This window comes from Moschus berezovskii, chromosome 15, assembly GCF_049115385.1.
Source record: "Moschus berezovskii isolate FMDL1 chromosome 15, NW_MosBer_1.0, whole genome shotgun sequence".
In the NCBI taxonomy this organism is placed as follows: domain Eukaryota; kingdom Metazoa; phylum Chordata; class Mammalia; order Artiodactyla; family Moschidae; genus Moschus; species Moschus berezovskii.
Window position 1 is genome coordinate 46,692,831 of NC_142474.1, and position 17,420 is coordinate 46,710,250.

The following is a 17,420-nucleotide window of genomic DNA, read 5'->3' on the forward strand; positions in this document are numbered from 1 at the left end:
ATATGCCCAGTTTCTGTGGAAACGAATACCAACTGGAAAAACCAGGCCCCCAGAAGGAAGAGCCCCAGGGCTCTCCATTGCTAAAAGAATACCCTAATTATCTGTGTAACCGAATAGAATCATACATTCTATTATGCTTATTGGGGTGTGAGCACAGGCCTATTGATAATCGTCCACCCTAGGCTTAAGGCATATGAATCATGGGTTAACTGTGATCGTCAGGGAATTTGGGGAGGCGGGTTTGTGCGTGTACACTTAGGGTATATAAGGGTTTCACAAAAACTGGTCAGGGTCCTTGCTAAGAGGAGGCTCTGCCTTGGGCCCGCCGTTGTAATAGATTGCACTCCACTATATGCATTGTCCTTCTGAGTGAGTTTGTTTCCTGGAAGGCGTAGCTACAACAGTGGCACGCAGGATCTTGTTCCCTGTTCAGTTCAGTTCAATTCAGCCACTCAGTTGTGTCCGACTCTTTGCAACCCCATGGACTGCAGCATGCCAGGCTTCCCTGTCCATCACCAACTCCTGGAGCTTGCTTAGACTCATGTCCATCGAGTTGGTGATGCCATCCTACCATCTCATCCTCTGTCATCCCTTTCTTCTGGCTTCAATCTGACCAGGGATCAAACCTGGGCCCCCTGCATTGGGAGTGCAGAGTCTTAGCCACTAGGCCATCAGGAAAGTCCCCCTGTGCTTTGGTTTCACTAAAGGATGTTAATGGACACAAAGCTAACAAAAGCTTAGAGTGGTCTCTGTATCTGGGCTCGCTCCAGTCCTTCTGTCACTGCGAGTTCCAGGAAGAGCAGTTCCATTGGGAGCAGAGCTGCCCTGGTGGATCAGAAGACCTGAAGCTTGCACAAATGCCCTGCAGCTGACCTGCAAACTAAGCATCGGACAAAAAATGACTTTTCATCTGCTACTTAGTTTGGGGGGTCAATGTGTTTTGTTGAAATACCTGACTGACACATGATGTCAAAAGGAAGGAATGATTTTTTTAAATAAACCATTCTTGTTCTATGTTGCTTTCGCTTTCTAGGAAGCTTGAAACCAATTTGCAATGGCATCAGCATGGTATATGTGTGCCATACTATATAAAATATTAATAAGCATTGGTTCTCTTTGATTTGATCACAAAATCTATTTTTAAATGATTTAACACAAGAATATAGAAGAACTACACTACCAGCACAACTTTGGTCCTTACATGGATTCAGCCCAGACTGAATCCATGTCTTAGTCTTTATAGAGAAAAAATAAATTCCGAGAAACCCAACAAAGATCTGTGTAATTTTCTTCATCTTTGTTAACTATGACTTTAATTTGTAGTATACTATGTGCAATCAACAGAGTTGTTAATTATATGGTACTGCTAATCTTTCTATGAAAACAGGCTTTTGATAATGATTTTTAAAATTGGAGATAGGACAAAATATTTCTATCTAGGAACAGTCTCATCAAATGCTATTCATTTCTTTCAACACCCACAATTCACTTTTAAATTTGTCAAAGCCTAGCTTTATTAAATTTCCATAATATAAATTAGAATGAAACATAGTGACACAAATTCCTTTATATATCTGATTTAGAGTTGACCAATTTATCAAATCCTTAGGTTGTAAGAATTTTTTCTTTGGTTGGAAGAATCTATTATGCCAATGTCCTGATGGAGCTCAGCTTGCATCTCTTACTCCAGAAAGGCTGTCAGAATCCATGAGCCTCAGGATAGTATTAATAGTAACAACTGTGCAAGGTTTTCTGAGTTACTGTGCAAAGAAGAGATTCCTTACAAACACGTACAAGTATTAGTGAGAACTTGCAACACACCTCACAGTTTATTGAGAAGTGCCATTTGATATTGCATCCAAGGTTAAGAACCACTAATATAAAGAGGGGTCTTGAATGCCATGTGTAATTACGAAAAATAGCTGCTTAAGTAACCAGAAAAGAAAAAGGTATTGTTAAAAAGATCTAGAATTGCGAGCTTAACAGAAAGAGAGAGAAGAGACAAAGCCAGGGGTCCCTGGGCTCTCCAGCTAGACCAAGGTTAACAAGCCCCCTTGGGCTTCCTTCGCAATTCCACAGTGGAAACAAGTCAGAAGAAAGGCATGCTTGTTTTGTCCTCCTGACCCTCCATTTACTCAAAAGCAACGGGGTCGACAATCCCGGAACAAAACCCTCACGGCGCTGGGTAACCTTCCAACCCCCAGAGCTGTATGGGCCGCTAAGCCAGCGCACAAAAGCGGGGCCCGCCGCTCTTTTGTTCTCCCCGAGGCTGGGCGCCGCGTGGAGAGACAGCTGACACGCTCTGGAACGTCCCAGCTGCGCGCCCTGGGCCTCCGATGTTTATTTAGCGGACTGCTGGCTCGGCGAGGTGCCTCCGGGAGCCGGCCGTGCGCCCGCCCGCAGAGGAGCCATGTACCGGCGCAGCTACGTCTTCCAGACCCGCAAGGAGCAGTACGAGCGCGCCGAGGAGGCGCAGCGCGCCGCAGAGCCGGACCGCCTGGCGGAGGGCAGGGCCGCCTCGCCGAACCTGGCGGCGCTGCAGGGGCTCGGCGAGCGCGTGGCCGCTCACGTCCAGCGGGCCCGGGCGCTCGAGCAGCGCCATGCCGTCCTCCGGAGGCAGCTGGACGCCTTCCAGCGCCTGGACGAGCTGGCCGGCCCTGAGGATGCCCTGGCCCGCCACGTCGAGGGCAACCGCCAGCGCGCCCGGGACCTGGCGGCCGAGCGCACCCGGCTGGAGCGCCAGGGCGCAGAGGCGCAGCGCGCGCTAGACGAGTTCCGGAGCAAGTAAGTGGCGCCTCGAGGGTGACAGGCGGCGCGGGCCGGGAGCGCGCGGCCACTGGGCTGGGAGGGCCGTCTCTGATCCCCGGGCGACCGATGACTTCATCTCGGAGGAGGCATGCACGTGGTGCGTTTCCCTGAGCTAGGACTAGCTTCCATTTTGATGCTGTGTCACAGTTCACATGAAACGGTGTAATTTACTTTTTTAACCTATCTTAATATCTAGATATAATTACATGCAATAAAATGCACACATTCAAGAGCATAGTGTAATGAGAATGAGAAGCGTAGGTACCCATTTAACTACTAAAACAAGATATTTTCTCTACCCAAAAACGTTCCCTTCTGCCATTTGCCAGTCTTTTTGGTTCCTCTTCCCCAGTCCTGTCAACCGAGGCACCCAGGGTTCTGATTTCTGTCACTATAGATTACTATTGCCTGTTCTAGAATTTCACAACAAATGGAATCTTCTAGACATATTCTTCTATGTGTCTGGCTCCTTCTGCTCTGCATAGTGTTTTTGAGATTGTTGTTGTTCGTTGCTAAGTCGAGGCCAACTCTTTGCCACCCCATGATGGATGTTTATTAATGCTCCGGGCTCATCCTGTTATAGAGGGTACTGCACCCATTTCACAGATGAGGAGACTGGGGTTCAGACAATGTATTGATTTAGGGGAAAGGTCACTCAGCTGGTGACTGCTGCACCAGGATTGGAATTCAGGTGTTGAACTTGCCAAGTCTAACTGTCTTCACTGTATCACAGTTGACACCTGGACATTGTTTCAACCTGTGTCATCTAGGGTCTGGCTACTCCAAGTGTGATCCATGGACCAGCAGTTTCCCATCACCCAGGAGCTTGTTAGAAAAGGAGACTCTTGGGCCCACCCCCATAGCTCCTGGATTTGACTGCACTTTAATAAGACCCCCCAGGTGATTCAGCGTTTAAGTTAAACATTGAAGTTCAGAAGTCCTGGTCCTGGGCAATGTGCCCCCTTTTGATAGAATGAATAATGCTTTAAAATCACCCTAAAAGCTGTTAAAAAAAAAGATGCTCACCAATTTGTCGACATCTTTCCAGGTTATAAATGAGTGTGCACTTTGACTCAGCTGGGTGCTTCAGGGAATTTATCCTTGGATACTCTGTGTGTGTGTGTGCTATGTCACTTAAGTGTAGTCTGACTCTCTATGACCCTATGGACTGTAGCTCACCAGTCTCCTCTGTCCATGGGATTCTCCAGGCAAGAATACTGGAGAGGGTTGCCATTTCCTTCTCTGGGGAATCTTCCCGACCTAGGGATCGAGCCCGCATTTCTTATGTTTCCTGCATTTGGCAGGTGGGTTCTTTACCACTCTGATACTCGAGCAGGTGTCAAAGGACATGTCCACAGGGATATTCCCTGTGGGATGATCTCAGTGACTAAGACCTGGGACCAACTTGAATGCCTGTTAATAGGAGTCAGGTTATGAAATTGTGCTTCATTCATGCAATGGAATTCTATGCAATTGTCCAAAAAGAATAGTGTGTTATTATTATCTATTTTAAAAAGACAGGGGGAGGCATAGAGATTTTTTGCTTGCCAAAGGACACAGGCACACACACAGAAACCTAACAACACTGCTTACCTATGAGGATAAGGGAGGAGGAACAGAGGTAGAGGGAGAATTTTAACTTAATATCTGATGTCATTTAAAAAATTCTCTGACCATGTAAGAGATTTATCTGTTTAAAAATTATATAAATTAATGAAAAAAATTCAGAGGTAGACCTGATCTTGGACCTCAAGTGGAGCCCAGGATTTCCATATTTAATGAGCTCCACTGGTAATTTCAGTGAACAGCCAGGTTTGAGGATCTTTGGTCTAGGGTAGCTGGAGAGTTTTCTTCAAATGTGCTTTGTTTTTGTATTCCACATTCTCAGCCCCAGATGTGAACAGGTTATTCAGCATTGTATATCGAACCTGTTTATCTGATCATAAGCATTCATTCCATCAGTCCTGCTGTTTCTGGTTTTCATTCTTTTTAGCTGTACTGTGTGGCATGCAGGATCTTAGTTCAATCCCTAATCAGGGATTGAACCTTTGGCCCCTGCAGTGAAAATGTAGAGTCTTAACCATTGGACTGCCAGGAGAGTCCGTGTTTCTGGTTTTGATCCTGGAAGAAGGCACCTGAAAATCCCTATAGCTCTTCAAGGGAAAACTGAGACTTGCAAGAGGGCCTTTGGGTGGCAGAACTTGGACTTGGGTTTTTCGCCTGGAGACCCACACCCTTTCCAGAATGCTGTGTCTTGGAGAGAAACCTTCCTTGGATGCCTGTGGAGTGAGGCCTTCACTCATATAAAGCTCATGTTACCTAAAGCAATGGAGGTGAATGTTGGTTGACACAAGGCAGCTCCATGGGTCATCTGGATACCCCATATCCCCAGATGGCCTTTACCTGGGCCACAGTCCTTGGATCACAGTCGGCTGTGATTTGGCTGGGCAAGCATGACTCCTGGGAGCCCTCAATGGAGGGTGACTGTGTTGAGTTTTCCTGATTTTACTTGATTCTGAGTTGTGTGTCCATCATGGAGCTGGCCCCTCTGATTTATTTGATAATTCTCATAAGTTTATTCCCTCCCACTGCCCCCTTAGAGAAGTTTTGATAGTTAAAATTGTGTAGTAGGATTAGAAAATCATTGTAAAATTTATACACATCTGTAATACACTGGGGACAAACACTGAGTTTGGTTTAATTCCAGAGGTGTGGTAATGATTAGCCGGAAATAGGTGAAATTAATGCAGAAACAGGAAGGTATATTCAGCCTTATTAGGCATATTCTTTACCTGGATAGTTATATAATTTCAAAATCAGGTCTTTAGGACATCAAAGAAAGGCTAAATAAAATAAAAACTAAATAAAAATAAAAACAAAACTACCAAAATACTATAAATACAATGATGCATACAAAATATGATGATGAGTCAATTATCCAAATTGCTGAAAGCTAAAAATAATTCTGTAAAACAGTCAGATGATTGAAGCCAAAGTGGTTTTTTCCACCTCATGAATTCACTTCTATATTCACTTCTATGAATATATTATGAATTCTTACCATGAATTCTTTGTAATGAGATCACCTGTCTTTAATATAATACCTAGACTTGTCTACAGCATGAAACTAGGTTAATATCTTGTTTATTAAATATATTTTTAAAAATTTTAAATTACTTTTTAAAAAATATCTGGCTGTGTGCAGCATGTGGGATCTTAGTTCCCCCGCAAGGGATCAAACCCAGGCCCCCTGCACTGGAAGTGTGGAGTCTTAATCACTGGGCCACCAGGGAAATCCCTAAATATGTTTTTAAGGTATAGAAATTCTTGGATGTTTCTAGCAGGAAAAAGCAATAAGAAAATTAAATTTTGTTAAGTTTTATTTTTAAAGCTAATTAACTATTTAAAAAATCATTTCTGGCTTCATTAGAGCCACACAGAAAACAAACTGCTAAATGTGACATCCTGGTGTGAAAAGAAAAACTTATGCACATATATGTTGCTTACTGGTTACAGTTGAGCTTCTTGGATGGCTCTGGAAATGGGGACACTGAGAACAGTGTTCTTCCCTGAGGTCAGGAATTTTGATTCTGAGCTGCAGTTTCCCAGCACCTGTTAGTGTAAAGTCCTAACTTGAACCTGTGGCATGAGTGTGCAGGAATACAGAAAGCCAGGCTTTGTAGGTTGGGCTAAGTGATAAGTAGGATTAGTTTCAACTACAAATAAATTCCAAGTTAACATTAGCTTATCTAAAGTGGAAGATTGTCTCTTTCTTGTGTAAGGTCTGGGCTAGCAGTTTAGTATGGCACCATATGGTAATCAAGGCCCACAAGGCTGTGTGTGGCCTGCAAGAAGGCAGCATTGGTGTTTCAAGGGACAAGATGGAGGAAGGGATGTAGAAGGACATACCTACACCATCTCTTACCAAAGGTAGCCTCAAGTGGCCACAGGCATGCTTGCTTCCCATTGGTCAGGACTGAGTCACATGGCCACACTGACCTGCAAGGAAGGCTGGGAAATGTAGTCTTTATTCTAGGCAGCCCTGTGGCTTCCAAACATGTCTTCCTATCTCCTATTAGGATGGATAAAGGGGACAGCGTACAGGGAGTGAGGTGGGGGTCATTGGGGAAGGGGCTTTCTCCTTTTCTTCGGGGGATGAAATTCCCCTAGAGGGAACCTTGTTCTAACCAGAATGATTTCTGGTGTTTCTCTGCTTCCTTGATCTTTAGCATTTTTTTTTAGAACTCCAGGGAAGAAGCTGACTAGGAGAAAAAAATACACCCGCTCCTAACACCGACTGCTTTCTTAATCTTGTGCATGTTTATAACTTTGGTGGTGTCCCTGCTCTACCCAGGCAGCGTGGTAGATGTGGCAGGCTCACATCTGAATCCTGACTCACCCCTCTGTGTGTGAAGTCCTCCAGGAGCTGAGCCTGAGAAAGTTATTTGGGGGATGGTGTCAGGAGCAGCAGTTGGGGAGTGGGGAAGTGAGGGAGGCAGGGAAAGACCAAGCAGTGCCTCTGCCTCATCCGGCAAGTTACCTTTGTGGCCACTGGCGCCCATCTGTGGGGTGGAGAGCACACCTCTGTGGTCCCAGCTGGGAGGGAGGGAGCCGGGGTGTGTGTGTCCCCACTCACCCCTGCCCTGCCTCCCAGCCCAGGGGAGGCTCTGGGTGTGCAGAACGATTCTGACAGATGCTGATGCTGTGAGTGAAGCTCCCAGAGCATCTACAGGGGCCTCGGGACAGTTTCTCAACCTCAGTTTCCCCATCTTTCACACGGGGGTAACAGCAACTGCTCTCTTCCAGGGTTCTGTAAGGATCAAAGGACACAATCCAGAAAAGCTGTCTCAGGTGGATGAATACAATAGCATAGGATAGCCAGGCAAGGTCAGGGCAGTGGTGTTTGAGGCAGAACCTTAGGGCAGCCCCCAGGATCGCAGCTGCAATCCTGGGGTGACAGCTGTGCTGAGGTCTGATTCCTGCATCCTTGGGTGGCTAGGAGGGGGTGCTGGGGGCTTGGGGCTGGGTCTCCATGTATGGTGCCCCCTATGTATATCATGGAGAAGGTTGGGAAAGGGTAAGTGGCCTCCGAAAGACAGCATCAGCTCCTGCTTCCCATAAAGAGAGGGAGCAGGATTCAGGCTGACTGAATGCCCCACTCTGCCTTCTGTGTCCTGTCTGCAGGTATGAAAATGAGTGTGAGTGTCAACTGCTGCTGAAGGAGATGCTGGAAAGACTCAACAAGGTAAGCAGAGCCTGACCTGGGGTTTGAGTAGATTCATGGTGGGATTGAACTAAGCAGCTGAACGATTGTTCCACACGCCTCCTTTTTGTGTTCTTTCGAGACTCCTCCATGTCTTTTGAGGTCACTCTCCTTTTTAAAAAAAGTTTTATTGAAGTACCATTGATTTACAATGTTAATTTCTGCTGTACAGCAAAGTGACTCAGTTATACATATATGTACATTCTTTTTCATCTTCTTTCCCATTATGGTTTTATGGATGAGGATGAGATGGTTGGATGGCATCACTGACCCAATGGACATGAGTTTGGGTAAACTCCGGGAGTTGGTGATGGACAGGGAGGCCTGGCATGCTGCAGTCCATGGGGTTGCAAAGAGTCAGACATGATTGAGCAAATGAACTGAACTGATGGTTTTATGAGCTGTACAGTAGGACCTTGTTGTTTATCCTTCCTACATATTATAATTTGCATCTGTAAATCCCAGCCTCCCAATCCATCCCTCCCCTCCCTGCACAACTTGGCAACAACAAATCTGTTCTCTATGTCTATCTGCTGCCCTCCTTCATGGCTTCGTAACTTCAATGAAATCTTTGTGAGTGAGTGCACACACCCCCATGCACTCCTATCCCACAAGCTACACAAGCTTGTGAGAGATCTCTAGACAATGAAGCTCATTGCTTTGCTTGGCTGTCAGGACGTGTCAGTGTCACAGAGGCTGGCTGTGGTTTGCACCAAACTTGGGAGAGGACTTGCTCCAGGCCGTGGTTACTTGGATCAGTGCTACCATATCCTGTTGCCTAAGAGTCTTGAGAAGACTCCTCCCCGGGGAAAGTCCCACAAGAACAGAGGACAAAATCTCCTTTTCCCCTCAAACTCCTCACTCTCAAAGTATGAACCGTCTCCGCAAGGGAGGTACCAGAGCTTAGGGGGAACTGTTCTCTGCTGGGACAGTTTCCTTTTCTGGATTCTCCAGCATTTCCTAACTGATTGGATCTTTCTGCTGTAGCCAGGAGAGCTTGGCTACCAGATAGCAGAGTGATCCTGGACCGCAGAGGTTATCCGTGGCCAATATCTCTGAGCATGGTCCTTTTCTGATCATTTTGGAGCTCAAATGTCAGAAGGAAGGACCTACAGGGACTGATGAGTTGAAAGGCTGCTCATTCAGGGTACCTGACTGCTTTTCACCTTCTCCTCTTCCCCACCCATAACCTCATTGCTGATAAAATCTGTCACCCTTCCCTGCTGCACCCAGATGTGGCCTTAAGAGTCTTCTCCAAATGGTTGCCATATGACCCAGCAATCTCACTCCTGGGCAAAACCATAATCCGGACAAAACCATAATTTGAAAAGATACATGCACCCCTATGTACATAGCAGCACTGTTCACAGTAGCCAAGACTTGGAAACAACCTAAATAGCCATCAACAGATGAATGAATAAAGAAGATGCTTCCCTGGTGGCTCATCTGGAAAAGAATCTGCCTGCAATGCGAGAGACCTGGGTTTGATTCCTGGGTTGGGAAGATCCCCTGGAGAAGGGAAAGGCTACCCACTCCAGTATTCTGGCCTGGAGAATTCCATGGACTGTATGGGATCCCTAAGAGTTGGACACGACTGAGCAACATTCACGTTCACACATATATACCATGGAATATTACTCAGTCATAAAAAATAATTAAATAATGTCAGTTGCAGCAGCATGGATGGACCTAGAGATTACCATACTAATCACATAAGTCAGAAAGAGAAAGAAAAATAGCATATGATATCACTATATGTGGAATCTAAACTATGATACAAATGAACCTATCTATACAATAGAATCACACTCACAAATATAGAGACTTGTGGTTGTCAGGGAGAAGGATGGTGGTGGGATGGAGTGGGAGGTTGGGATTAGCAGATACAAACTATTGTATAGCGAATGGATAAGCAATAAGGTCCTGCTGTAGAGCACAGGGAACTATATTCAATATCCTGGGATAACCCATAATGGAAAAGAATATGAAAAAGAACACATTTATGTATGTATAACTGAATCACTTAGCTATGCAGCAGAAATTAACAGGTCCTGCTGTAGAGCTCAGGGAACTATATTCAATATCCTGGGATAACCCATAATGGAAAAGAATATGAAAAAGAACATATTTATGTGTGTATAACTGAGTCACTTTGCTATGCAGCAGAAATTAACAAAACATTGTAAATCAACTGCACTTTAATAAAATAAATTAAAGAAGGATTCTTCTCCACATGGAACTCCAGGCAGGGACTTCAGACTGTCAGGGTTTGCTCAGGGTGTAGGTTACTAGTCCCCTGGCTTTGTCTGATCTCTGTTGTCCAGGACTATTATGCCAGTTGGTAGGAGGGTCAGAACTACACTCGGGACACTGAGTTTTGCTTCGTGGATATCACCCACTGTGTGATTCTTCTGTGTCTGTCCATGTGTGAATGTCTGACATGTTGTCCAAGTCAGGACGCTGAGTGAAGGAAATACTGTTAGTAATCACACAGGTCGATTGATAGAAACTGGGCGGTCTCAGGCCACCTGGGCAGGTGGGCTCCCAGAGGTGAGCCCAGAGTTGGCAGGGAGGGTGTCCTGCAGAGGGGTCCAGTGCACACAGCTCAGTGACTGGCTGTGTGCTGAGTTGGGCTGGAAGTCTGAGTTGATTCAGGCCTTATTAGCCTTTGACTTCACTCAGCAGTTCGACCGACACCCATGGCTCATCCCCATTGTTTTTGGTGGAAACCAGGCCCCCAGGTGGGGCTGCTGTCGTGTCCACAGACTGAGGCCTCTGGGAACAGTGGAAGCTGACCGCTTTCAGCTTTAGGCACTTTTCAGTCCTTTCCCCGCGCCCCAGATGGCTCGCTCTGCTTTGTGATTGTCTGTCCTCACCGCAGGTAGGGCTCCCTCTGGACATGGCACTGAGGTTGTCACCTGCCCTGCACAGTGTCTTCCTCGGCCTTCCTCGGAGAAGCAGGAGAAAGAACTTAGTCTTTTTAACCCTTGGTGGCAAGTGACACGACTTAAAAACAAGCTCAAACCTTCGATTTTTCTGCTATTACAAAAGCAGTGCGTATTCCCAGTAGACAAATAAGAAATGGAAAATGGAAAATAAGGGAAAGGTATTCCACCCTTTCCCCACTTCATTCTGTGATGTAGTGTGTGGACAGTTGGGAACTGAGTCCAGTGGGGATGTTATGAAGGTTCTGTGGGAGGATGGGACCAGGCAGTCAGGTAGGTGGGGGCCACACAGGCTTCCGCATGGCTGTTCCTGGGTGTGGGGGAGGCCCTGCTCCCCGCGAGAGCTGTGCCGTCCAGAGTAGGAGGGTGACCTGCTACTAGGACCCCTCACTCCACTGCGAGTGGCTTCCTCTCTTGGCACCTCAGTTTCTCCATCTGGAAAATGGGAACAATGCCCGTTCCCACCTCAAGAGCAGGTGTTTGTCTGCATGGCTGGTAAAGGTTCAGTGACACAATTGTAGATGTGACCTGCCTCCTACAGTTGTTACTACAGGTCACCTGATACGATGGACACCAGCTTCAGTTCAGTTCAATTCAGTTCAGTCGCTCAGTCGTGTCCGAATCTCCGCGACCACATGAATCACAGCACGCCAGGCCTCCCTGTCCATCACCAACTCCCGGAGTTCACTCAAACTCATGTCCATCGAGTTGGTGATGCCATCCAGCCATCTCATTCTCTGTCGTCCCCGTCTCCTCCCACCCCCAATCCCTCCCAGCATCAGACTCTTTTAGTTCTCTCCAGATGCGGCTGTGTAACCCTGGTGAAGCGGGAGTGTGTGGAGGGATAGCTTTGGAATTTCTGTGGATTTATTTTTGTGACTACCTTTTCTCTATAGCGGATGACATAAAAAATTTCTTTAAAAATTTAAGAAATTAAAAAAATTTCTTTTTAAATACATGTTAATAAACATGAATCAACTGGAAAAGAATACAGGGTGAATAGTAGATTTTGGATGTGTCAGAAATCATGAACACAGGATGCAAATGCAGTGAATGGAGAGGTCCTTGCACCAGCTCTCAGAACCTCGGAACAGCCTTGAGGATTTTGGGTTTTTTACCCAAAAAAAGAGGTGGGATATCACCTCTCTGTCAGAGCAGGAGCTCACCCTCACTGAATCTAAATGACTCAGAGCCCCCCGTTCACCCTTGGTTGGTATGGACAGGGTCTTCCTTTATTTTTTCCATTAGCATTTAATTGTTTTATTTTTAATTTTTTAATGAAGTAATAGTTGATTTTCAATATTATGTTAGTTTTAGGTGTACAGCGTAGGGTTTCAGTATTTGTATAGGCTATGCTCCGTTAGAAGTTACTAGAACTGACCTGATGATTTTTAAATAGTTGAGTTTGGCTAACCTCTAGGACTCATTGTTTATACATATAAATGGTAAGGTGTAGACGTCAAGATTTCTCTCTTTTTTTTAAAAAAAATTTCCCAGAATCTTAAAATGCTGTAGGTTCTAGCTGAAGGCTTTCACTTGAAAACAAGGTAAAGAAATACCTGAAGCTGCCATGTGTGCTTTTCCATGTGAGTCGTGAATCCTACACATGTTTGGAAAAGAGCAAGAGGTGAAGGAGTTTAAGAGGTGAAAGCACTTTTGCTTTCAGGCCTACAAGCCTTCGTGCGTACAAGAATTCCTCTGAGGCTGGGAATGAACTTTTGGAGAAGAAGAGAAGGATCTGGGAAGCAGAGTTCTGGAGGAGGCTGGTGGTGGAAGGCAGGACGTTGGTTTTTGTTTTGTTTTGGCCCAATCTGGGAGCACGTGGGATCTTAGTTCCCCTTAGTTCTCGCAGGGGTTGAACCTGTGCCCCTGCATTGGAAGTGTGGAAGCGTGGAGTCTTAACCTCTGGACCTCCAGGGAAGTCCCAGCAGCTGTTTTTTTTTTTGTTTTATTTTTTTAGATGGACTAGTTTGGGTGTAGATACAGACAGTTGAAGCTCAACATTCAGAAAACTAAGATCATGGCCTCTGGTCCCATCACTTCATGGGAAATAGATGGGGAAACAGTGGAAACAGCGTCAGACTTTATTTTTTTGGGCTCCAAAAAAAAAGCCATGAAATTAAAAGACGCTTACTCCTTGGAAGGAAAGTTATGACCAACAACTAGATAGCATATTAAAAAGCAGAGATATCACTTTGCCAACAAAGGTCCGTCTAGTCAAGGCTATGGTTTTTCCAGTGGTCATGTATGGATGTGAGAGTTGGACTGTGAAGAAAGCTGATCGCCAAAGAATTGACGCTTTTGAACTGTGGTGTTGGAGAAGATTCTCGAGAGTCCCTTGGACTGCAGTCCATCTGAAAGGAGATCAGTCCTTGGTGTTCATTGGAAGGACTGATGCTGAGGCTGAAACTCCAATACTTTGGCCACCTCATGGGAAGAGTTAACTCATTGGAAAAGACCCTGATGCTGGGAGGGATTGGAGGCAGGGGAAGGGGACGACAGAGGATGAGATGGCTGGATGGTATCACCGACTCGATGGACATGAGTTTAAGTAAACTCCGGGAGTTGGTGATGAACAGGGAGGCCTGGTGTGCTGTGATTCATGGGGTCGCAAAGAGTCGGACACAACTGAGTGACTGAACTGACAGACAGTTGAAGTTTTTAACGGATTTCCAGCATCTCTATGGCTGAGTTGGCAAGGTTGATTTTTCAAGGGTATGTTGGACTCCAGTTAATTTCTCCAGTCCCTTTCTAAAATATGGTCTCAAAAGTGAAAGTGTTAATCACTCAGTTGTGTCTGACTCTTTGCGACTCAGTGGACTGTAGCCTGCCGGGTCCTCTGTCCAAGGGATTCACCAGGGAAGAATCCTGGAGTGTGTTGCCATGCCCTCCTCCAGTGGATTGTCCCAACCCAGGGATCGAATCCAGGTCTCTCGAATTGTGGGCAGATTCTTTACCATTTGAGCTACTCTAGAAGCCCCCCTGGAGAAAGATGGTCTAGACTAGAGGATTTAGCATCAGCAGTACGTGGAGGGTGTGTTAAAACAGATTCCTTGTCTTCCACCCCAGAAATTCTGATCCAACAGGTCTGGGATCCACCAGATCTTTCATATTTCAAATCATTTCCAGATGGTGTGGTCCAGGAACCACACTTTGTGAACCACTTGCCTAGTTGTAAAACATACACAGTATCAGGGTTGGAGCATTTTCTAAAATTAGACTTTTGGCTCAGAGTCTTGATTTGGAAAAACCTAGACGCTTCTGCTGGTGGAGCTTTTGAAACTGCAGCTGACAGCATCCAAAAGCATAATAAAAACACAAGCGTCGACACATTTCTGAATTCTGGTACAAACAAAAGAAAACACTTCCAAAAGAATTCTTCCCCCTCTACCAGCAGCTGCACATTCCAGCACATTCCAGCAACAGCGACTCACCTTTGGGAGTTTTTCCGGGCAGTTTATCAGATAATTGTCTTCAAAGCGAGAGAATGTGCTTGCAGGGCATCTGATTAATCTCTCTTTTAAGGGCAAATGTGGGCTGGCCTTTTGTTATCATTCTGAGCAGTTTTAAAAAGTTTGCTGATGGGACCTAAGGGGTTATTGGGCTTGACCCTGAGAGGAAGGTCAGGGAAGAGCAGAAGGCACCTTTCAGGGTGGGGTCAGGACTCAGCATTCAACTCCTGACTAGTAGAGAGAAGTCCAGGACAGAACCAGGCCTGTTAGCTCCTGTTAATCAGCTGAATGACCCACTGGCTCCATGTCTCCCTGTCTGTAAGGTGAGACTCTAAGGTTTCTGAGCTGTCTTTGGCAGAGCCCTTGAGGTCCATGGATTTGCTTGAAGGGCATCTGATGGAGAACAGTTGCCGGACAATCAGGGTTCCTATACACGCCCGCCTCCGCCCAACCGTTATGTCCCTTAGGAAGCACATCTCTGCTTTGCTTCTTTAAGTTGGCTTCCCTGAGATGTTTTGTTTGCAGGATGACACACACATGGCTATAAAATGTCTGAGGACCCATGGCCTCTATGGTCCCTTCTATTTCTAAAATTTTTCAGTCTTTTATCCCTTTGTAAGTCATACCACAAAAGGTCTTCAGCTCCAGTAATTGTGTATCAGTTGTGGATGAATTTTTGGTGAAAGTTTCAGATGTTTGAGAATTCCCTATCTCACCCCATCCTCAGCAATCTTGAGGGGTCGAAGGGTGGGGCAGGTAGGAAAACATCCCAAAGGGCTGGCTCACATGTCTGCACTCAGCACTGCCCCACCTCTGCCCCCAGGGTTAACTGTTCTAATAAGCAGGGCCCGCTCCTTGGAACTGAGAGTCACTTCCACCAGGAACCACAGTGCCTGAAGTGGGCAGGGCTGCACCCCTGAGCCCTTGGACCTTCCTTCCTGTCAGTGTGGTCCTGGTAGGACTGTCAGCAAGACAATAGTCACGTGATCATGTGGGCCAATCACAGCTCTCTCAGAGATGTTGCTCCTGAGGGGCAGAGATGAGTGCCTTTGGAGCTGGTCATCCTGGGTGTCCAGGCCACAGCCCGTTGCTACTTGCTTTGTTGGGACTGCCCTGGTTTCTATCCTTCCTGAGACCTGACTCTTTTTCCCTTGGGGTTAGTAGATTACCCAGGATCTTTCTGGCTTCTCAGCCCTTTTCCACTGCTGGGAAGACACCAGGCTTCCTTTGCTTCAGCATTTCTCTGTTGAAGAGGCTTCCCCAGGCTATGTGACAATTCTGAGTAATTCCGAAGCCCATTCACCAGGACCTCCAAGGGGCCTCCCACCTTCTCTGGAGCGTCTGTGTGAGACCATCAATAGTGCTCTGTTCTCCCAGGGGTGGGCAGCATAGGTCTTCTGAAATGACAATTTAGCATGATGAACCTAACCCCTGAAATTACCAGGAGGGCAAGTATCTCAGAATATCTTGTCCTAACTGCATACCTTGACTGTCTTAACTCTGTTCATGCAGGGGTGGAGAATATCTTAAATATTTTAGCAGACCACATTCTACCTCTGTGGATGAGAGCCTGTTGCTAACATTCATAGTGCTTTTTAACAAGTCATTAGGAAGTCAGTAAAAATGCACTTAGCAAGGCCTCAGGTATTGGCAGAAATGCAAGGCAGAGGTGTCTTGGGAGAGGAATAAGGTCCTTGGCCCTGTAACATATCACTGAATTGTTGAAGCATTTAAGTCAATTCTACACATCATATTACTTTCTTATTAAGAGCACAAATACTTCTTCACACCTGTTTGGTTGGTCAAAGGAAGATTGATGAAATAAAAGTTGGTGAGTTATCAAAAAGTTTGGTAAGAACATTCAACCTTCTGTTGTGTCATTTCCAACTTTAAAGGAGCAAACACTTCACCTCAGCATTCATGCTAAAAAGTACATTTTGTATTGAAGATGGGTGGTCCCAAGATAAGTGTCAACAGTCCTCAGTAGAAAACTATTAAAATTAAGGTTTCCTACTCGGTAGTTTGTCTTTTGACTTCATTGATGATTTCTTTCGTTGTGCACAGCTTTTGACTTTGATATAGTCTTGCTTGGGCTTCCCCAATGGCTCAGTGGTAAAGAAACCATCTGCAATGCAGGAGACGCTGAAGATGTGGATTTGGTCCCTGGTTTGGGAAGATCCCCTGGAGAAGAAAATGGTAGTCCACTCAAGTATTCTGGCCTGGGAAATCCCATGGATAGAGAAGCCTGGTGGGCTACAATCTGTGGGGTGGCAAAGATGCCACATGACTGAATGACTAAACAGCAGCAAGAAATAGTCTTGTCAATTTTTTATTTTGTTGCTTATGCTTTAAGTGTCACGTCCAAAAATTCATTGCCAACACCCATGTCAAGGAGGTTTTTTCCTGTTTCTTCTTGGAGTTTTATTTCAGTATAAAATTATTTAAGTCTCTAACCCATCTCCCCACTCCAGTACTCTTGCCTGGAAAATCCCATGGACAGAGGAGCCTGGTAGGCTGCAGTCCATGGGGTCACTAGGAGTCTGACATGACTGAGCGACTTCACTTTCACTTTTCACTTTCATGCATTGGAGAAGGAAATGGCAGCCATTCCAGTGTTCTTGCCTGGAGAATCCCAGTGACGGGGGAGTCTGGTGTACCCCTGTCTACACGACTGAAGTGACTTAGCAGAAGCAGCAGCAGCTAACCCATTTAGAGTTCGTTTTTGAATGGTATAAAATAGGGCTCTAGCTTCATTCTAAAGTAAAGCTTTCAATGTTAAGGGAAAGCTGTTTCATAGTCTTAGAAACTCAACTCACTGGTGAGAGGCTCTAGAACAAACACAGATGTGTCAGGTTTTAAGGTTGCGTATGTGTTATTGTTGTTCAGTTGTTAAGTCCTGTCTGACTCTTTGCGACCCCATGGACTGCAGCATACCAGGCCTCCCTGTCCTTT

At 45.8% G+C, this 17,420-nt stretch overlaps 1 protein-coding gene across 1 annotated transcript in view; it reads left to right on the forward strand.

Moving 5' to 3' along the window:
- The first annotated feature begins 2,410 nt into the window (after nucleotides 1-2,410).
- Nucleotides 2,411-17,420, forward strand: part of BFSP1 (beaded filament structural protein 1) — a 36,702-nt gene continuing 21,692 nt past the window's right edge. Inside the window, exons 1-2 of the mRNA XM_088844415.1 lie at nucleotides 2,411-2,784; nucleotides 7,993-8,053. Coding sequence (XP_088700541.1) covers nucleotides 2,411-2,784; nucleotides 7,993-8,053 — 435 coding nt within the window. The remainder of the gene's footprint in view (nucleotides 2,785-7,992; nucleotides 8,054-17,420) is intronic.